At 36.6% G+C, this 23284-nt stretch overlaps 2 protein-coding genes and 1 long non-coding RNA gene across 6 annotated transcripts in view; 2 read left to right on the forward strand and 1 right to left on the reverse strand.

Moving 5' to 3' along the window:
• Mef2 (myocyte enhancer factor 2) overlaps nt 1-8648 on the forward strand; it is a 70996-nt gene extending 62348 nt beyond the window's left edge. For all 4 annotated transcript variants that reach the window (XM_071697655.1, XM_071697654.1, XM_071697652.1 and 1 more), the window contains exon 8: nt 438-8648. In XM_071697655.1, coding sequence (XP_071553756.1) covers nt 438-879 — 442 coding nt within the window. In that variant the 3' untranslated portion in view covers nt 880-8648. The remainder of the gene's footprint in view (nt 1-437) is intronic.
• Nucleotides 8649-8797: 149 nt separating this feature from the next.
• On the forward strand, nt 8798-10908 carry LOC139767918 (UPF0488 protein CG14286). Its single transcript, XM_071697656.1, has 2 exons — nt 8798-10271; nt 10355-10908. The coding sequence occupies exons 1-2, from the start codon at nt 10251-10253 to the stop codon at nt 10883-10885; spliced, it is 552 nt and encodes a 183-aa protein (XP_071553757.1). The 5' UTR covers nt 8798-10250; the 3' UTR covers nt 10886-10908.
• Nucleotides 10909-12780: 1872 nt separating this feature from the next.
• LOC139767919 (uncharacterized) lies at nt 12781-16511 on the reverse strand. Its single transcript, XR_011717244.1, has 3 exons — nt 15096-16511; nt 14004-14269; nt 12781-13644 (listed from the first exon to the last, which is right to left on the reverse strand). It is a non-coding gene; the product is annotated as an uncharacterized lncRNA (long non-coding RNA).
• Nucleotides 16512-23284: the final 6773 nt, after the last annotated feature.

Raw genomic sequence — 23284 nt, forward strand, 5'->3', positions numbered from 1 at the left:
TATGGATATTACTTAATGGAATAATTCGCACGAAACCTATCGCTGGGTAGCTGTAACGTAATATATCGACCACTGGAGCGCTATAGTTTTTTTTCGGTTACAATAGTGTTTGGCATGTCATTAAATTATGGAGTGTTGGAGTGTTCTTCATTTTCATCTACAGATTGTTTGCGTAGTTGAGTCACATACTCTTATGGGGCGATACATTTATTAAAAGTACATTCTCATGATTCATATCATGATTTTATTAACTTTCATTCATGCATGATTGCACGTTCTCATATATGTACAGGGTTGGGATGAAAAATTATATAGCTTCTCGCTACGCTAGACTCGATAAAAACATATTCACACAAGAACATATTTTCTTTTTAAGTTTTCTAACTGTTTACATAAAAATTTTCCCCCGTAGTATCACGAAACTTTTGATATTGCAGTGGTCTTCCTCACCTAGCTGTATCGAGCAGTACACCGCCACCATCCACGTCGCCTTTACCTGTAAAGATAAAAAGTGAACCGATAAGTCCACCCAGAGACCCGCACGGCGGGTCCAATGGTGGACCCAGCAACGCCAGCAATCTACACCACACAAACTTGAATGTCGGTCCATCGTCCAGTACCGGTGCCCCACCGCCACATCACGTGTCTCATCCGGGACCTCAGACACTGAACTTAGTATCGAGCAGACCGAGTAGTAATCCACCTCCGTCCCATTCGGGTAGCATAACACCGACAAATCTACCGTCGCCTGGAAGTGGTACGGTCGGTGATATCAGAACGAACCATTCTAGCGGTGGCGGGAACGGAGGGAACAGTTCAGACTATGAGAACGGGCCGCTCATGAAACGCTCGAGAATCACGGAAGGTTGGGCGACTTAATGTCGATTAAATTGTTGCACTCATCAGTTGTTTGATACCTCCTCGACGTACAACGGCATATAGTGCTTGTGAGTTCCAGTATAATTAAACAAACTCCTTTTAAACGTTTTTGAGACGCGTACTTCGTACTATCGCGATAACGATGGCTACGGGAATGGGTACGCTTCCGCCGTTAGCGGAGTGGAAAAATCTGTTTATATTTTGAAGCTGAATACAGAATATACATTTATTTGAAGAAAAAAAAAAAGAAAATACGGTGCCATAATGTTGAAACTTTATATATATATTATATATATGATAGATACATATATATATTTTCATGTATATAATATGAAGTGTTGTTTGTATATATGTCATAAAATTCGTAATAACTTTCGCGATATGGCATTGTGTCATCGATGCTTATCGTACGAAAATTTATGCGAAGGGAAACAGTATGTTAGGGAATACCCAAATACGCAGTACCCAAATTGTGAAATTTCTGAAAGTGTAATACTGAATCTAAAAGAGCTTGTGAGGAAATCTACACATAGTGTAAGATTTATAAAGACCAGAACTTACCATCGCAATTCGTTGTTGTTTTATATGGTATAGTAGTCAGAAATACGCCATAACCCGTTAATACAATCTTGCGCTGCAAAAATATGCTTTGTTCGGAAACATTGCCATTGCGCTTCGCAGACATCGTATTCCATGCAACAGCCATTCATTTGTGGGAAACTTGCTCGTTCGCGGAAAACTATTGATTGCGGTTTTCTTGTCATAGAATTTATATCGAGAGGAAATTTTATATTTTACTTTGTACATTAAGATTTTTTATATTCTTGAATTAACCAACTAATTTTACTGTTAACGTGAGTTTATTAACGGTCTATGGTTCCCGAACATGCGGAAATCGGCTGCTGTACTCAAACTTTTCATGATATTCTATAGAACAAGATTCGAAATTAATATATTGAGTTATGAGGTAATACAATAGATAGGCATATTATATAGTGTTGATTAATAAAAAAAAAGATATACACACAGCGCGCGTATAGATATATACATACATATATATATATATATACACGTTATATACATTTTCCACAAGTATTTTGCACATTTGTATAAAGATTATGGAGGAAGAAAACTTGAAAACTTTGCAACCCTTGAAGCCTAAAAATATGTAACGAGAGTTTATATACTACAGCTATATGCCGTATAGTAAAAATGTGATTAAATAAAACTTACGATAAGAAGGATTGAGTGATATTAATGTTAATAACTTTAATCGTAAATTTTAAAAGAAACCAAAATTATATTTCTAAATACACTTCATTATATTTGCCAACCATGATCAATTTTATGTATCTTAATCTGTAGTTCTTTTTAATACAAAAACTTCCAGAAGGATTGATATAATTCTATATATAGAAAACGAAAATGGTTTGTTCTTAAGGTGAGAATATCTAAGAAATCTTTCGTCGCAGAGATCCATTCTGTGATATATAAGAAATTATATATAGAAGAGACGTTTATCCTTTTCGATATCAGAAACGCGACCTTCTCGGCCAACAATCACGTAAAAGTAAATCTAAACGATATTTGGCAAAACAGGGTTGCAATTGTATAACGATGTAGAATTTACCTTCTTCCTGAAATCAGTAAGATGAAAATGTGTCAAGATGGTTTCAATGTATGTTTTACAATCTCAGGATGTATCCTGGTGAGAATCGTTCTCGAGAACTGTATTTGATAAATTATTGTAATTAACATACTAATGGAATACGCAGGTATATGAATGAATAGTGCCTGGCACCATTTGTGGCCCTCCTGTTAGGATGCTTTCCCAAATCGTATATGCAGTACAATTTGTTAATAACAAGTCTTGAAAATAATAAGCTACTTAAGCGAATATATATATGTATATTCGAGAAACGATATATGATGTTGTAAGCTTTATAATGTGACTTTTTGACAAATAGCGTGGGAAGGCAACCTTTATTGTAATCGAAGGTTGTACGATGAGGTATGACCCTCGATATTCATTTTCTTTATTAACGCATATTAGAAATGTTTCATATGACTGTACGAACAATCGGTATGTGGAATATGAAAGCGTAATGCGTATAGTCATTAATCTTAATCACGAATTTTTAAGATGATCACAAAGTGCAATCTCTTAGCCAACACACTTTTTTATCAAACAAAAAAATATAAAGAAATTGTTATTTTTCATAACGAAGAAGTAAACTTTAATGTATTAAAGATATATATGTCTCCACTAGTTATTAAACTTTTTCCTATTGACACGAAATTTATTATATTTAATTGATATTTAATTGTAATATATTCTATTCATATATTACGAAGGATGATTGTATATGCCTGGCTCGCAGGTATAAATGTTTCCAAGTGGATTTATATTTTGAAATTTCGTTTTACGTTTAAATGCATTTGATCGGTACATTAAAAAGGAACATGAATAAAATCGAAGGCAATCTCTCAACGTTGTTTTATGACAATATGATATTCTCTATTGTGACTTTTTCGTAACTTTGGACGTAAAGTAAAAAAACGTTAAATCGTTAATTTTATCTCGGCGTTGTTACATTGGATATAATATCGGAAGTTAAAATTCCTTACATATATTTATCTCACACAGGATATAATTTAAATTTAATCTTAACGAGTATTAATAAACCCAAAACTTGTTAATTCTTTCTCTGAAATGCCCTATTGTGATATCGAAACTAACATGATTCTTCTGCATAATAAGTCCATCTAAAGTCATTTTGGGTGTTCCGACATCGACACTTCTATAACAGTCACAGTGTGATGTGAAAAGCATGAGCAGTACTTTATATGCAAGGTTTATATGTACTATCTGATCTATTTTACCATAACATACAGTACGATAATGCATAACAAAATCCATAAGAGTAGGCAATTTGTTAAATGTACGTTAAGTACATGTACGTACACTTCAATGTATATTTTTAATATGAAGTACGGTGTAAGTTATATCTGTGAGCAAAAATAAGTTGATGTAATTAAAGATGTATTCGTCTTGATCGGCACAACTTATGACGAAGATTACATTGTTGTCAACGTCGCAGATTACATTGTTGTCAACGTCGCAGAATAGAATCAAGTTCGTACCTTGCAATTTTCACATGTTTGACTGCAAATATTGAAAAATATTTTAATTTTGAAATATTATTTGAAATAATAATACGGAGAAGAGACATTATCAATTTTGGAAGACTTTCATATCCCGGTGACTGAAGCTGTATTCTTCTGCGTAAGTTTTTTTCCTTTTATTTGGACAATTCAAGGCGCGGTCCAATTGCATAAAATTACTTCTAATTCGTGTGATATATATTACGTTTAAAATATATATTGCGTTTAAAAAAATATTCATTGTGTATTCTAAATACTCTTTGGTTACTTGCCGTGAATTACGATCATACAGTTGTGCCTCAAGATTTCAACAGATATTCAATACGTAAAAGTAATGATAATTATTGTAGTTAAAAACTCAGAGACTATTGAAATTGTTGGAAACGCTGTGAACGAAATGGACCATCGTTAGAAGAGCCATACGCATAAGATAAAATGAGGTCTACGGATGGTTAGACATTTTATATTGCATAAACTAAGATTGTTTGGAAAAGAGGCCATTATAGGCTTTAGGCAATGTTCGCAAATAATCGAATTGCAATGCACGGCACAAGTACCAGATCACTGTAACAATGTAGCAAAATAAAATACAATGTATATGTACTAGCCACAACTGTTGTCACCACAAATATAAATAAATATATAAATATATATATATATATATATATATATATATATATATACATATATATATATATATATACATACACACACAATTAAGTTTAAATACAGATTTAAGTACTGGACATATCTGTAAAGCCAAGTAGCATCACATTTTTAAACGTCATAAGAATATCGTCATTTTACTGTTACTATCTGTATCTGTGCATTTTGAAACTGAAAACGGTATGACCTGTTTGATACGTACACAATCACACCAAAAGTTATAAGATCCTTCATATATTTTTTAACATATAGTTATCATATTATTGAGTTTTCCGCTTAGTTTTGAAATGCACTCTGTGAACAGATGAAGTGTATGACGGGGGGACATACTTTAAACATTATTATGTAGTTATACACGTATTTGTATAATACAGTTTAAAGGGGAGGTTGTTTAACAATTCCTCAAATTGCGTATCATACTGTTACAGTTAATTTCGAGATACAGTTACATTGTACAATGTATAAATTTTAAATAGAACAGTATGTATACACAGACACACGCACACGCACACACACACCCACACAGACATACACACAAAAGATTTGCATCATGCATACACAGCCGGATGTATGCATATGTGGATATATATGTATAAAAGTTATTATAATAATGTGTAATAGTAATAACATACAATATTATAGTCGTGCGTTACGTTAGCTGATAATTGCGAGAATAAAGGAAAGTAATTCATATAGTGCCATCATAACTGACTAATTAAGGGAATACCGATTTTACGTTTTAAGTAGTAATATCATAGGAGAATATATTTGTGAGGAAGGAAAAAGAAATACTTACAATGTTGAAGACAAAGACTCGGTTTATGTTTGTAATAATTATTATAATGTTTGCCAAGTTTGTTACGTAAGTACGAAGCCATTGAGAAATTTTATGTGCTAAAATCTTAAAGACATAACTTTATTCTCTTATGCACATTCAATGCCACACGCAATAGTACTTGAGTACCCGAACCCGTCGAACCCGGTTTGTGCGCTCATGGAGATGGCGTAAATACGCTACGGACACGGAATTACAAAGCTCCTTTGTTTGTACGTTATACCTTTGGTGCTCGACATTACCCAGTTATTGTTATACGTTATTATTACTGATCTGTATATGACCATGCTACCATATTGCCTATTATTGGTCAGTATAATCATTGTCAGAGTTAGTGATAAATAATGATTATTTGATAACGCTCTGTGTACATCACACACATACATACAACATTGTAAACACATACACATTGTGGTTATATTTCAGTGTATCAGCATAATGATATGATTATTACGATGTTGCCCATAGAATACATTTTACTTGGTTTTTACATTTGGCAGTATTTTATTTTGGCATTATTCCATCCACCTGTAGCTTTTCTCAACGCTCAACTCTCATTGTTGACTTGTACGTGTAGTGCGTTCTCTCATTTTTGTATATTAACATTATTTGTACTTGAATCAGAAATCTGAAATTATTTTGTTAATTCGTCATGTTGCTCGCATGCTTCCGCTGTGTATTACTTCGCGACGATTTGCGATCTTTTCTAATTTGATATGTAAAACATTACTTACCGGCTCGATAAGTTTGTTATCATAGAAAACGTGTTTTGTTGCTTGTTAATAATGCCCAACTTTAAACTGTGTTTTTGTTAGGTAACTGTAATGTTAACACGTGAGAATCCAATCTACGTTATATCAATCTCATTGCGTTTTCTAAAATCTCACGACACACGTCGAGTTGCTTACTGAAACAACTTCATTACGCATAAAAACTATAGCAGGCAACTACTTCTATAAATAGTAATCGAAATATTTAACACATTTATGCAGGAAAAATATATAAGAAATAATTATATAAAGTCAATAGTCAATATTACATGACGGTTAATAGTATATATGCCATATCCAGCATCTTGATACACTGGCGTTCAAATTTATTGAAAAAAAAAATGTAACTTTTAATACATATATCTTGCCATTAAAAAAAAATTTCTATTTACTCATTATTTTTTCTTGAACTTTTAGTATCATTGTTTCATCGAGACAATTGTGTATATTATACGCGTATATTATAATCTTTATTCGTTTACGCGCAATTCTCTCTCGAGGATGTAATATATTTTTAATATACATTTTTCTTGTGTAAATCCTTGTGAGATGCGATATTTTTGTAACGCTGACGTCTCTACGACAATTCAGTTAACTGTGGACCTGTGTCTCTCGGAAAGCGCGATGATAAGAAAGAATTTTGAAATGCTTAATGCGTAACGAATCTTCTTGTCTCATAGATAATTATATCTTAAGGAGTAATCACACAACACTTTGCGCGATTGCAAAAGAACCAAATTTCTTGCGAGCGGCTCGATGTCGTATGTATGTGATTACGCGTTACGCTAAAATACACTTCGAAACACGAAGGGAAACGAGCTACACACAGTTTCAGGATGTTGTTCCTAGAATTCTGTGAAGATATATGTGTTCACAGTGATGGAAAGAATAAGATATATATTAGCGTTCTCTTTTTTTTCCGAATTCACAGTCTATAAATAGCTGCCCATCGCATCAACGCCCTTTCCTTTTTACCTTAAGTATGTAATCTATATGGATTATATATCTTGTACTTAAATCTGGACCGCGCGATGTGATGATATTTTATATACCTGTTACAAATCGGAGACCAGATGTCGTCGCTCCAATAACGAGCGGGCAAATTAAGACATACAGAATTTTCTCTTCCGTTTTCTTTTTCTACCGCTTAACGGAAATGTCTATGTTAATTACTTCCGCATTGTACATAATGTGTCCCTTCAGTCTTTGACTCATCCTCTCTTCTTTGGACGGTCAGACGGACAGTTAGCTATGTGTTCTAAACTTTAGGGATCTCGACCACGCGTCTATGCACATGCATATACAAAAGTACATATATATACACACATACAAATACATACGCACATACACACACACACACACCACATACATATATACACTTTAAGATAAAAGTCGGTATGTTATTCAGTGTAGCACAATTGGTTTGCACTGAATATCAATCTTCATTGTGACGTCCACTAATGTAATTTGCAACGATTGTAAACACGTAAGATAGACATTGGAGAACAGTTGATCTTCTCAAAGGGAAGGTCTGAAACAAAACCTGCGAATCGACATATCTCGTTATCTTAATAATGTACGAGTATTTAAATACGTATAGGCGTATTTGACTGTATTTGAGAGGAGCGTATTTTCTTTTCATTTGTAAGCGGGAGATAATTCATAGTTTTTCGTGGTTTGCAAATAATTCGGCATAATCTCTGCGAGTTCTATTTAAATAGATATCTCGGACACAACACACACGTGGAAAAAGTCTTGGAGATCAAATACGTCTTTGCGACGTTCTTCAGAAAACGTTGTTAGATATCTTTAACTGCGTTGTCTGCATCGTTCTTTTTATATTATTATACTATTATAATTTACAGAAGCACGTCAATATTAATACAGATTGTCAATGGACATTTAAATGATATATGTCTATTCCTCGATTTTTGCGCAACAGTTCTATTTTTACGAAAATTTCTTTAATATTACAAACTGGTAATTTAGGGGGGGACTGCTCATTATCTTCTCCAAACTTTATATTTCTCCATGAATCAAGGCAGATGTATATATAATTTAAATATACGCCACGAAGCCCGGAATGGTCAGTCAATTCTCTCTTTCATTTATTTATCTTTTCTTTCTTTAGTAAAGAATGCTCTATCTTACGTGCGTACGACCGTGTGTCTATCCTCTGTAGAAATGCCTTATTATCACGTGCCTCAATTAATATTTAAACTGTTCACCTGCTTATATCTATTACTCGTTAGTCTACGTAACGAATATATATGTGTAATATCGAGTTATTCTTTGTACTGCTCTTGTAAATATATTCTGAAGAATTAATGTCACCCTGTCGTCTATACTGTGTACACTGTCTCGTATATTATACGTTTCTACCGCTCTTCCACTTTTACCGAAACGCACAAATATCTCTCCCTCTCTGAAAGATCGTCTCGTAAAAACAGCTAAATTGAAGAAAAAACAAAATCATGCTTACATTTTTATTCGTATGCTCGTAGCGTATTTGTTTGTATGTTTATAGAAATATTTAATTTCCAATCTCGGAAAGTATTCGCAAGGTGATTTCCCTTTTTTTTCTTTCTTTTTACTCTTGTCTCTTAATTTTTATCACGTGCAGGAGACGATTTGAAGAAAACGTAACGCATTGATCGAAATTTCAAGTATGTTAAATCGACTCGCAAGTTTTCGAGCTCGATCTTAATTCTGAAATCTTTAACATCTCCCGGGATAATTATATACATATAAGATATGTCCATATATGTGTTTTCTTTCTCTTAAATAATATCTGTTTGTATATACAAGAAAAGTAATAAGAAGATTTAAAAAGTAATTGGAGATAATTTTTGTTTTTTTTGTCAAAAAATAGAATTTGAGGAAACAAGAAAAAATTGCCCATATATAATCGTATATAAAATATTATATAATCTAATCGCACTTTTACTTTTTGTAAAAAAAAATGCAAAATTATTCTTCTAATCATTTTTCAATATTTTTATTATTCTTTATTTATACTACAATATTCATTATTCTTATTATTTTTCTTACATAACAGAGATAATATAAGAGAAAGGAAATATACATGGACATATTTTACATGTAATTACATATAAACAATTCTTTAGACTAATTTCGAAAAAATTCGGAGGTTTTACGCCAATTCCGATTCTTTTCAATTCGCTTTCAGGGACGTCGTACTTTTTTAATTTTTCCGCAAACTATCCGTACGTCTTCGTATCGCATGTACATCGTAATACGCAAACCAGTCTTTTCCATTTCCACCCGTCCGCTTTTTCATGTTGCGTTTCCCCTCCGCTTAATTACCTTCACACTTTTCGTACGTCCGTCCTTAATTGTAAAGACTGATCGGCACGTAGCGACATACGAGTTTATTTACGCTTTCATAATCACATTTTTTTACCATTCCAGCACGAGCCGTCATCGGCACGAACCTCATTGAAATTTATTACGCAGAAACCGGAAGATAAGTTCTTATTCTCAGTTCTCGGGAAAGGGGCTAAGGATGAGCGCAAATTCGCGTGCACAAGCTTGTAGCTGTAGATACCGAACGTGAACATAATTTGAAGGAGATAAGCAAATCCCTGCGGAACTTTTAAATTCAAAAAAATTCACTTTGCCGCGAAGTTTTGTCCTCGTTTGAAATTCCGAACTCTCGATCGATGTATCGATCGTCACCTATATAACGAGTTCCATACGTTTTCCTAATTCCTTCTACGTGTGAGAGATGGCTGCACCGTCGCCACAACACATTTTGAACATAACCTGACATTTGTGCGTTGCTAAATACTGTACTTGTGGATGCACATATTTTAGACTTTATAATCGTACATATAAGTAGATTTACGTATGGTATATTGTGATTTTGTAACTACGTAAGCCGTAAGTCGACGGAAATAAATCTGATTGTGAAAATGCCGCCAAAATCCGCAATGGTAATTCCTCATTCCTTTATTTCGAAAAACAATTTATGTTTATTTATTAGGACAGTTAAACATAACTGTCGCATTTATTTCAGAATGCTAAACGCAACAGCGGGAATAAAAAGAGCGTGTCGGAACCGCGTGTGCCCCCTAGGGCGGTAGATACCGGCAACGCGAGCGGTTTGGACCCGGAAGCGCAGGATCGTTTTGAATTGGAACTATGTTGGTGTATACAGCAGTTAGAGGCGAGCCTGGTGACCGGCAAGTTGCAGGAGAAACAGGCGCATGAACTCGGCAAGCAATTACATTCGTTGAAAAGCAACACTGCGCCGTTAATAAAAAAGAGGCAGATAATGAGGAACACGTTGGGAGACTACAGAGAGAAAATGGCTGAGGACGAGCGAAAGTTGAGCAGAACCGTATCGGCCGTCAAGTTTACTAATACTGCCTCGGCAAGCAAAAAGTCAATATTTGTCAGGAAAGCTAGTGGAAGTGGTACACAAGATTCTAATAGACAGATGGATGATCATAGAACGCAAAATATGTTACAAAGTACAAAGCAAGCTGTTAGCGACAGTAATAGAACTGACACTCCATTTCGGTTTGACTTTCAAGCGTGTCAATAAAATTAACTTTTACAATTGTACAATGTACCAACTTATTTGCGTAACATTATCCTGATTTAGTTTAGTTATATGTAGATATATTTTGTTTTTTAGTTGAAGGATTATTTGTAAAGATGGAGTATGATTTGTTATAGCGAAATTATGATTTACATATGGAATTCTCATTTTAATTTATGCATATTCGTGAAGTTTAGTTAATATATTATGAAACATCCAAGATAACAAATTTCACGTATGTAGAACGAAATGGTATTATTAAAATTTTATTTTAGATAGATTCTTTAGTAGTAGAAAGTCATTTTTTTCAGTTTTAATAATTAAAGATTTTAAGAAGCATGAATAAATGAACGTAGAGGTGAAATAGTCACGTAAAATATAATTTTTAATTTCAAGTATCCGTTGCGGTCCTGTGGCGCAACGGATAACGCGTCTGACTATCCGATCCGACGTCGAACGCGTCCGACTATCAGTCGGCTAAAATATTTTTTTTCCTAAAATAGCATTCGATTTAATTGGAACTTCTGTAAATTTTACATTTACTTTACTTCGAGTTTACTTCCAATTTTATATTAATTAATATTTTCATTTATCATTTAATTTTAATTTACATATCGTTGAATGTTTGGCATACTCTATGTATTTCTGATATTTTGGTAAATGGAGTACACGTGTCGATAGGGTTGATGAACTCGGCTACACGTGTGTGCTAATTGATTTATATCGTCCACACAAATATATGTAAATTTACCTCGTTTCCCTCGTCTTTAACCTTCGGTTTGTCATTCGAAATTATGTGGACAAGTCACAAATAATTTATCTTGTCGCATTTTCTACTTCTGTTTACTTCGTATACATGACATATGAATAGAGGGTAAAAATTTCTGTGTGAATGAGTCTTGTTTAGGGTAGGCGGTGCTCTGACATGTCGATAAGAAGATAAAGCGGCGTAGTTGCCAAAAAAACGAATGACCCGGATAATGACCCTTCGGTATAATGGATAACTATTTCCGCACTTTCCTTACGACGTCATTTTTAACGACTGTCACCGAATTATAATGCAAAAATAAAATCTTAAATAATTTCGAGATCGTCGAATACAGTTTATCTACTTACAAGGTACCGGTATCAAAAAATAAAGACAGACAAAAAATATTATCGATTAAGCCATCGAAAGTATTTTAAGATTGCATCAAGTAAGACATATAGCAACGTGTACGAGATAATGAGCTTAGCTTTCTCTCGCGAAATAACAATTACAGTCGATTCGCGAAGCGATGGGGCCTTGCTTCGTGCACGTAGGACTACAGTGGCAGAAATTACCGCACGCAAATTATTATGGGACCTCTCGCTCTTTTACAAGTTAATATAGAAACTTCATTGTTTCTCTAAATCACGCCATGACATTATGAGCTGAGCATTTATGCGCAATTCATTTGTTGGTCTCACGGTCACGTGTTACGTCTTCGCGTTACGTACTTCCTCTCAGCATGAAAGGTACATATCTGCTTATGCACAGTAGTAGGTCACCTGCGGTTGATCGAGATGCGATGACCTTGATTTGTCACAATTGCGCTTATTAAAGAATACATATCTTTCATTCTTATTTCTTTAACGTGCTATCGCGGTTTAGTATTTCACGGTATTCTGACTAAAGTAATTGCTTCTTTGTGTTTCTGCTAAAATAGACGCGTTTTAGTAAAATATTCTTTATAAATCGGCAATAGATTATTTTAATAGATTATTACCGATATTGTAACGTCACGAAGATCTATGAAAAATAATCCGAGCATACTCAATGAGCGTACAAACGAGGTCATCGTTACATGTAATTGTGGTATGCTTTAAGTATCATGCATTATGATCTAACGAATGGAGATGATTCATGAATGCCGAGAAACCTTGCATCTATTATATTTTCTAACGATCGTTCTTATGCAAAATACCATAAACCATAAGCGCCATATTAATTCGAGTACGAAATACAGGGTATAAACATAATATGTAAAATCCACTTAAGAGATAATTTCAACACTTGAAAACAAACAAATTTCATCTGGATAAACACGATTATTAACACTAGAAGGAGCACACTCATTATTTCGCTGGTTACAGAGTCTTCTCTTATCTCAAACTTAGGTCACTTAATTTTTATCAAAGTCCTCAAATTTTGCGATTTTTCACCAATTAGAATTACGCGATTTTCTGAGGTATAAAGATCACGCTGTTTACAGCATTCATTAAAATAATAACGAAAGATCTTCGTCCTTCTCGCTTTAAAATCACTGCAGGCGACAGTCACCCTGGTATCGACGATGACTTACGAAGTTGCCACTGATGCGGTCCAACATCCCGTCGGTTCCACCGAAGGCGAACTCCACGAAAGTAAAATTCGTTTCAATCCTCGATAATGATCACTTACGATCGTCCATCGATCAATTGCTGGTTCACGCAACAACTTCTCCGTCGTCGTCGTACGAAATTCCGTTCCACCGATCGAGCACGACTAACACGAGCGACGGTCTCGTTCTGCCGACGCTAAAAGCCTCGTGGACGACGTCAAGTGTACATTTATCCCTGCGAAGCTGTTCGAACGCGACCACGAGGAGGTCATCCGTAGCGAAAAAGGTGGGGGATTCGCGCACACCTCATTCGTGTCGTTGGTTCGTCGGTGTCGCTGTTGCTTAGATGGATTGTCGTGGGAGTAGGTGGAAGTAGCCGAGGACGAAGAGAAGAAGACGAACAACTTCATTCTGTCACATCTGAGGGACAAAGTTTTTTTTAGGATAAAGAATGAATTAAAGCTTATAAAAGCTCTCTTAAATAAATCAGATAAATAAAGAGACGATAAGAGCCAGGCAACGGTAATTGGTGCGCGCCTTCTCAATCAATACATAAAATATTGATTTGATTCATAATACATAATACATAAAATATTGATGATATAGAGATGAGATGATAAAGATTGACTGAGAATATAAATTATTGCGCACCAATTACCGCCCGTGGCTCTTATTGCCTCTTTTTTATTTATCTGATAAGGAATAAAGTTAAAATTTTATGCATATAAAACAGAGTTAAGAAAGCTCGTAAAAATTCTAATGAAGAAGTTTTTACATACCGTTTAAAAGTTCCTTCGGTGTCACAGGAGAGAAGGCGACGAGAAGTTTCGCGAAAAGCGTGTCAATTAAATTGAGACGAAATGAAGGAAGGGTGAATAGAAACGTAGGAGCGTCAAGTAGTGACGAGAGGCAGAACGATGGGGGTCGAGGGCCAACCGGCCGTCGATTGCGACAACTTGAAGCTCTCACGTTGACAAGAGTCATTTGCCGACTCCTTTCAATGCGGCCCATTGTCTATCGGAGCGCACGTTTGCTCCTTGCAACTCTGTAAACATTCAGATTTGTTTTAGAAAACATTAACAGAAAAATATACTAGAGGAGCAATGCGTAGAAATCGCTGAGAATAAAAATGATAGATCTATTCTTGACGATAAAAGATATACGGTTTAGATAAATGACACGTTAAAAAGTTGATAAATTATTTCACAGCAATGATGAGTAAGCGGAAATTTCACTACGACTTATTATCGAAGACTTGCATCTACGAGGTTCATTTAAGTTACAGTTGATGGGAGAAAAAATCGCGTAGATGCATTTTTAGATAATAGAAATGAAGATGTTATTCGATTGTTCTTTAACATAAAATAACACTTAAAATATCATTAATTAATATCTATGAAATGCTTTATCATTTCTGTGAATGTAATCGCGTCAATATACCGAATCGAAATTCCCATAAAATAAATAAGTAACAACGTATATCTTAATTCACTAAAAAAGAAAAGTTTTCTTTCCTTAAGATTTACAAATTTCAAGAAACGGTAACGGTAACACATATTAATTTAATAAATACGCTTTCGATCGGCACGAAGTAAAAATTTCACTCTTGGAATAAACGTCATGATCCGACGTACGATAATTCGAAATTATTTAAGATGCGAAAAACAGAATATATTCTGCGCCAGATTTTATCCGATAAAGAACACGCTACAGCGTGTCTTACTTCGAGTTATTTTACATAAATTTGATCTCGCAAACGTAAAACGTTAAATGTTTTCGTAGCGGCGACGTATTGACCGGCGCGCGACATTTTTTATTTATTTTGTACGGAACAATACCGTATTGAATCGCAACCGTCGCAATTACTTTACCTTGTCGCCTTGTCAATCTTCATTCGCGAAGCGAGACTCGGGTGGGTAGGCAGCATTCGTGGCAGACACCGCGTTGTTCTTCGATCGGAATAAACACCACGAGGCGTCAAACGCGATCACATCTTGTAATTAATCAATCCGTACGATTAATCAATTCCTGAACCTAACGATTCGTGGGCTTGTCGAGCACTGATGTCGGAACGGAGCTAATTAAACACGTCGCGGCGTCCGCGTCACTCGATTTCGGATCGGCTCGTATCCTTTTATCCGTGTTCCGAAATTCCGAAAACGATGCGGCGACGGCAACTTCATTGCGAAGCCGCGCGACACGACGGCCACGACGCGACGCTTCTTCTTCTTTGTTTATTTGGCTCCTGCCTCTATTCCGAGGACAATATGGCACACGACGCGACGCGAATCAAGTTGACGGTTGAGAGAAGCTAGACCGATCATCCGAAAGAACGTAATCGAAAGTCACTATTGTCGAATGCGATACACCTCGGCATCCGTGTAAATTCCATCGAGGCATATATTAAATGAACATTCGATGTCACATATATCACATATATCCACAGATGAGATCGCTAACTCCGGGCTTTGGCTATGGAAAAACTGTGACGGCTGACTCCCAGATAAAATGGCGGCGATACGTGTATTTAGGCTTAGTGCGTATGTGATACCGGCGAGCGTGCATATGCTGCTTGAGCGGCCATTTTTTGAGGGAGTACCTTGACCGAACAACGGGCCGAAATCCTGCCGACACACTTCTTTTATATCACATTAATCACACATATATTACAATTTTTCGTAATCTCAACCGCCGCACCGATTCGTGTATCATTGGGTGCGTTCAGCCGATACTCCGCTAGCCTAGCGCACGTAAGCAGCGAGCGCTTTGCTACCATTTGCTACGGAAAAATTTGGCTGGACAGAAGCGCTAGTAGTTAGCGGTTGTTAGCGGTTGGTCGTTGCAAATCAAAACCGCTACCAAACGAGCGACTGCTCACGATTGCTAGGCTAGCGGAGTATCGGCTGAACGCAGCCATTACTCCGCGTTGTATCCCGATTCCCGAGAAAAGTTATGCTAAGGTAGGGCCGCGGCGCGTGAGTCGCGCAACGCCAACGGCTCGCGGCAACCTGAGTGGTGGAGATGGAGTGGGGAAAATAACTACGTGCGTCGAACGAGCGCCGCGCTAGTCACCTACCCCCACTACCCCCACTATTCAAATTGCCGCGCGGCACCGCGACCCGGCACTGTGACGTCATTGCTCTCGGATCGCAGGTCGCAGCGCGGAGTAACGTATGTACCGGCGCAGGCGGTTGAGATTACGAAAAACTGTAATGTGTGCGATGTATGTGATATATCGAATGTTCATTTAATACGTGTGCTTCGCGGAACTGATACGGATGCCGAGGTATATCGCATTCGTTAATAGTGACTTTCGGTTACATTCTTTCGGGTGATTGGTCTCGCTTTTCTCAACCGTTAACTTGATCGCGTCGTGTCGCGCGGCTTCTGCATGAAGTTGCGTCGTTTTCGGAACACGAGTAAAAAAGGATACGAGCGAATTCTAAGTCGAGTGACGCCGCGACGTATTTAATTATTAGCGAACGCAGTCTCTATTAACGTTGTACATTTAACTTCATATTTAATTGTGTTTCGATATCTGGCGATCTTGGAGGATAGACAGAGTGTTCATAAATCGATGATTTAATTGTCAACGAAAATCGCCTCATATAAGCGGCAAGTGTAGCGTCATCGCGACGGTTGCTCCGGTTGCGATAGTGGCGAGTGAAGTTGGCCGCGCGATTTACGAAATTCTGTCCGCCATCTCAGCGTCTACCTGCGGGACATTATGGGTGACGACGGGCGTCGAGCGGATCGTACAGCTTCGTTCGTAGCTTCTCCGCCGTAATTCTTCCGTCGCCGTGTAATTAAGTACGCGCCGCGTCGCGAGATTAATACCGGAAGTGCCGTGCAAAGTGTCGCGCGATCATAAGTGACGATATTTTCGCGCGTGAGTGAGTGATTGAACGTCGCGAGTGAATGCGCCGACGGAGATGCGACAACCGAGAAGGAGTGAGGAGAGGAGGAGGGGGCCTGGGAGGCATCGGGCGACGGCGGAGCAACCGTGAGGTGAGTAATTATTATTCGTTCGTTATTTTGCTGTCCCGTGACGGATTCCTTTCTCAAGCGCGACCTGATTCGCTCATTATACTCGAATCATTATTCGTACAATATCGTTTACTCCGGTGCAATTTCGATCGGAGTTCGATCTCCGGCAGATGTGAGAATGTGAGAAGAGATATTACGTCGCGTCTCTCTTATTCGCGCGGTCGTAATATTACTTGCGTTTTTTCGGGGATTAATTACCCTATACGAGTTAATGCGGAAATATGCAACCGCTTGCTTCGGCTGCGATCGTTTCGTGCACTAGCATTTTAAAATCAGATATGTTAAAATGACATTTTAACGGGCGCGATAATTATTTACTTAAGGTATTGATTATCTTAGCTACTGCTTTAATGTAAAAATATTCTTCTGTTACAGATCGACGCAGGGTTACGACTTACAACTCCGCTGTTGCGCATCGGCCGGTGAGTGATTTTTTTATTTCAATGTCAAGGCAATGGATTTATCAAAACTATATTACAAACGTAAATAGAATGTACGTATGAGAAATGAGATATTATAAAAAAAATCATGGAATCTTTTTCTAACAATTAATTATTAGACGTTACATCAAAATCCTTTATTTAAAATGATAATTAATGTAACGGTAAAGTGTTCCGTATTAATCTCATGAAATATCTGAATATTTATTTCTATTTTTTTCCGTAATAATTGTAGGAATTTATTTATTCCTACAATTATTACAGAAAAAATTAAAATATTAAATATTATATAAGAATATAAAAATATATACTACAAATGAACTAATGTTACAATTTATTGCCTTGAAATGACTAGGCTCGGAAATGAATAGAGCCTAGAAAATATTTGTATAATTTATAATCCTCTGCCGACTTTTTATTATTCTGGCACATGCATTGTATGTATTCACAATGCTGGTATGCATTCGTGAAGTGAGACTCGGGCAGTAGGCAACGTTCGGTATATATCGCGTTAATCTTTGATCGGAAAAAATACCACGAGGCGCCCCAAACGTGATCGCGTCTTATAATTAATCAATCCGTGCGATTAATCAATTCTTAAACCTAACGATTCGTAAGTTTCTCGAGGCGACGGCTGTCTCTCGAAGTAGATATCTCGTCCGATGTATCTTGGAGTCTCATAAATTACTTAATTGCTTCATTGCGCTATTCACGTAATCGTTATCTCTTTGAATGAATCACCCATCGCACTTCAAATCTTTTCTTCTTCACTTTTGTACATAGAATTTGCTTGCTATAGTTTCGAATTGAAAGCGCGAAATACGAGTATTGACCACATCAGTGATTTAAATAACTAAAAACTGTGTGTGGTACATAAAAGCAGCGGTTTATCAATATTTCGCGGAATTTCGATATTGCACATTTTCGCTTTAATTAGCGTGATTTGAGAATTAGCGTAAACCTCATAACTTAAATCGTATCGCGCGTATAGGAATTGCAGATGCCGCTTTTCAAAATTTTCATTAATGACGTTTATTAACGGGACGTCACAAATGCGCGGATCGACGCCGTCTCGCGACGCATTTAATTAGCAAGTAGAGTTATAATTTTATATTTAAATATCTGTCAATCGCGTAGCGCGCAAATTCGAAGTTTGTACATATATCGGCGACACGTTAAAACTCTTTGCCATTCAAGGTTTATTTATCACGTTAATTTGCGAGATGCCGCGGGTCTCGAGCGGATAATAGCTTTAAACGATTGCATCTTCGTCGCGTTGTTTTTCTATCTTAATAACGAAGTGCGCATATGCCTCGTGTGATTAACGGTATCGTGCAAAATACTGCACGTGCAATACCATCGTTTTTCGACTATTCAATCAATCTTGCGAGTAAGTATCTCGTAAGTGACATGGGACGAAGGACGACAACGCAGGAGAGATCCAGGTAAATATTAAAAGCAACTAAAGCGTGAGTGAAAACGATTGATTGATTTTTATAAAAGAGAGATTATGTCCGAGCCGGGGCGGAAATATTTTGTTCTGCCAAGCGTTCTGTGTTACAAAAAAAATGAATGTGTCTTTGAAACATTTAAGATCTTCAACAATCTTTTTTCGAAATATTCGCGACTTTGAAAAAATCTTGCTCTTTAGAATAATATTTGAGATTTTTGTTATATACTCAAAGTAAAAAAATTTAAAATGTCTTGAGCTTATCACTATACGTAGCAATTAAGAAACCAAAATCATCTGGATAAAAAAAATTAATTTCACTTGAATTATTAAGATTAATAAATAAACGATAGATCGATACACGTGTAGGAACGACAGACTGCAATCTGTCGCATGGAATGCATGAACAAGCTCGCTTCGATAATTGCGACCGTTGTCGCCGTTCATTGAAACAAGTTGTTTAGTCATGTTTGTTCGCGCTCGCTCGCCTGCTTCGGCTTCGGCTTAATGATCACAATTATAAACTTAAGCGTACAAATTCTCTCTACGCGATACTATTCGCCAACTTTTATCGCTTATAACTTGAAGGTAATTGCAATTTCGACATTCATTGTGTACATACAAGGATCTTCGACTCTAATTTCTAAATACGCTGTTGAAGGCGTTTTTACACGCGTGTTACACGACCGTTATATTCTCTGATGCGTGAGCAAATATAGCACCTGTACCGAACAGACGTAGAAGTAGCAAAAATTTATTCCCGAATGCGATTTGTCTATGCGCACGATTGATGAGTCGCCGAAGGGTGTGTACGTATGAAACATCGATGAACAGGTTCCGCGAAGCATTGACTTAAAACGCGACTCCCGTGCAATTTCCAACATTATGAGATGACTCACAGCTTACGGGTCTATCCGCGTAATTATGCTTGGGTCTCATCGAGTCGGGACGACACGTGTAGTTTCCTGATTTCAATCGATTTCTCTCTTTCTCTTAGGCACTATTGTTTGAAACCTGGGGAATAAGCTATGATATAGAAAAACGTCTAGCAAATCAATAAACTCGACTTATCTCGAATAAGGAATCTATCTCAATGCTAGGGTGAGACGTTACCGTTCCGGATGCTGCACGCGTCACAGCTAATAAAAAAGTAGAGAGATAAAAAAGAAAATCATGTAAATTGCGGATAGTACACGTGTAACGTGCGAGCGTTACAACCCGTAAAGTTAACGCAGAGATATGAATCGGTCCGCGTATACACGAACATTTCTCGCCAGCCGCGTTCGCGCGGCAGCTGATCTTGAACTACATGTTCCACTTGGCTTTCATGATCGGCGCTCTCTTTGACAGCCCTGACGGCGCGGCGACCGCGCAGGGTTATCCGTAACGATTGTGATTAATACGACGGCAGCTCGCAGTATAAAAGAGCATAAACAACCGCGCCCAAGCGGGGCTGAGAGGATAGTCTCACGACGATCTGGAATGTACGCAACTGCGAATGGTCTAGGCCAGTTTACGAGACCTTGGAGCCGTTATGGCGAAGTTCTTACGTGCATACGTGCATATTCCGTGCCGTACGATGCTGCTCGCATGTACATAGCGCGATATACTCGTTTACATAATCCGCTCTTACCTCGTGGATATTGTATAATATAGGAAAATATGGTCTCATATAATTTATTTCTAGACGGTTTTAAGTTTTACTTCATCGAATGCCTGTAATTTGCGTTATTCTTGCTTCGCGTAGAATAAGCTTGAACTACGAGCTATAGGAAAAAAAGAGATTTGCATTTCTATAGTGATCTATCATTTACAGTTATCATCTGATCAGCTATATTGTGTTTAAAATTGCAGATAATATTTCATAATGCCAGTTGTACTAATAAACAGTTTCGAGATTTCTTTAAAATAAATTTCTCTTTAGGAATATCTTTACTTGAGTTTAAAGAAAAGTATTTGATTTAAAAGCGAAAAATTACAAATTAAAGAGAGTTCTATTTAATATCTACATTTAAAAAAAAAATTGTAAATTAATTTTGGTTATCTCTCAAGTTTTTTAAATAATACATTTAAATATATTATTTAAATGTAACAAATGACGATAAATAACTATGATAAGTAATAAATATTATTTAATCAAATTTAAATTAAATAAATTTAAATATAATAAATAATGATGACGGTTTTCTCTTTCGTTTCCGTATAGTGGATCAGCGTGGAAACACAAGTTTTGTTTCATAAAATTAAGTCGACATATATACTCTGTTACGTTACGACCCCAATGCCATTGGCGTTATGCTCGTACAGGTATCTCACTTAGAAGCGTATACCAGTTTCCTGCGTGCCTAGACTTGGACAATGCTAATCTCATTGGCAGATAATGCGTGCACCGGTCTCACGTACCGACCGCAATTTTAGTTTCAAGTACGCACGAATGTGCTCACCATATGTTTATACGGTGCAACCACGTGTTTCTCTCGCGATTCTTTTTGTCGCTTTCGGGCACACCTTAATCGACTTTATTCGCGTCGCAGAAGAATACTTTCGGGCGAACAGAAAAAGCGAGATGACGCTACGTTGATACTTGCGCAATTCGCCGTACTCCAATGTTACTCTAAAGTGGCACAAGTCGCAAGGAATTCATGAAATTGCCGGAAATGCATTGAACGTCGTCGCCGGTATTTTCGATCATTGTTATTCATATATACAGTTATGGCCAATTCTCTGATTTCCTTTCCTCGGATAACGTCGGGTAACGTCTTTGACGGTTCCGTAAATACGTGCGATCTTTTCTATTTCATTGTCACTATTTGACGTCACTTTGGTACTCATTCTGAGAGTTCTCGTACCATTTCTAATTTAACGTCGTTCAAATCTGTTATTTGTTCGATCTACATTCAGATTTAGAAGGATATTCGGTAATTATGAAATATACGCTTAAGAAAATTATGCAAAGTTACTAAAAATCATGAAAAGTTAAATTTTAAAGAATTTATGTCGTTAAAAATGTGGTTTTAAAATATATCACAGTTTTTATATTTTTTGCAAATTTTATTACATGTTTATTTAAATTTTATGAAACGTTTCGTGGTTTAAGAATCAGACTTATAAAAATTTATTACCTCGATTAATGGAAAAAATGCACTGTAAAATTTAGTTTAAAATAAAACATTCACAGTATTGTCTTGTTAAGAAATATAATAATTTAACTAGATAAAAATAGAGATAAGAATTAAAGGTAAGAAAAACTTTTCATCGTTATTTCGCGATGTAGACTTTTCTGGCACTTCCTTCTTCGAAGCCTTGGAATTAATAAGGCGTGTAGCGTGTATATTTCTGAACTATGAATTTTCTATGCGTTGTCACGTATTATCACGCGATAACAATGCGATCGTAATGAGTGCCGATAATTATTTATCTCTCGACACACAGAGTCGAGAAAACGTGGGAAAGTCGAGATGAGTAACCGGTATTACGCTGTTAAGAATTATGCAAAGCAGAACACGACAAGGTGCGCGCGGATGTAAAGATTATTCGAACGGTCGATGAAATCCTTTACACAGAAATTCCTTACAGAATTTGAAAGATCGCGTATCTCGCTGAAGGAAAATGCAAAAAGATAAAGAAAACTGCGAGGCTTAAACAATTTATAATTTGCGTCAGATTTTATGATAGAATTCGGTTTATAATTATAAATTAATTAAAATTAATTATGTAGGTATATGTTCTGATTTTTAAATGTTTTTTTGTATTACACGGCACATAAAGTTAGTAACCAGAATTTTATCCTGATTTCTGATGAAAAGATAGATCGTCTAACTCCTAACTTAACAAGCTGGGCTTTAACAAGCAAGCCAAGCAGAGAAACAAATCACGATCTCCGTGATGCGGTAAAATTGATTTCATGAACTCAATCGCGAGCAACAAGCAAGAAACTGGCCTGGATTGCCGGTATCGGTCTTCAAGGTAATCTGTAACCGAGAAGTAAATAAAGCGGAAATACGTAATGCAGATAGCGTATTACATAAAGTGCCTTACGTTAAATAAATCGGCGAAACGAGGCGCGGATAATCGCGAACGCACACTGCGTTACGCTAAACGTCTGCCGACAAAGTGTTCGCGC

Source organism: Temnothorax nylanderi, unplaced genomic scaffold, assembly GCF_030848795.1.
Source record: "Temnothorax nylanderi isolate EJ_2023f unplaced genomic scaffold, tnyl_v1.0 TNYL_tig0013_pilon, whole genome shotgun sequence".
NCBI classification, from domain to species: Eukaryota; Metazoa; Arthropoda; class Insecta; order Hymenoptera; family Formicidae; genus Temnothorax; species Temnothorax nylanderi.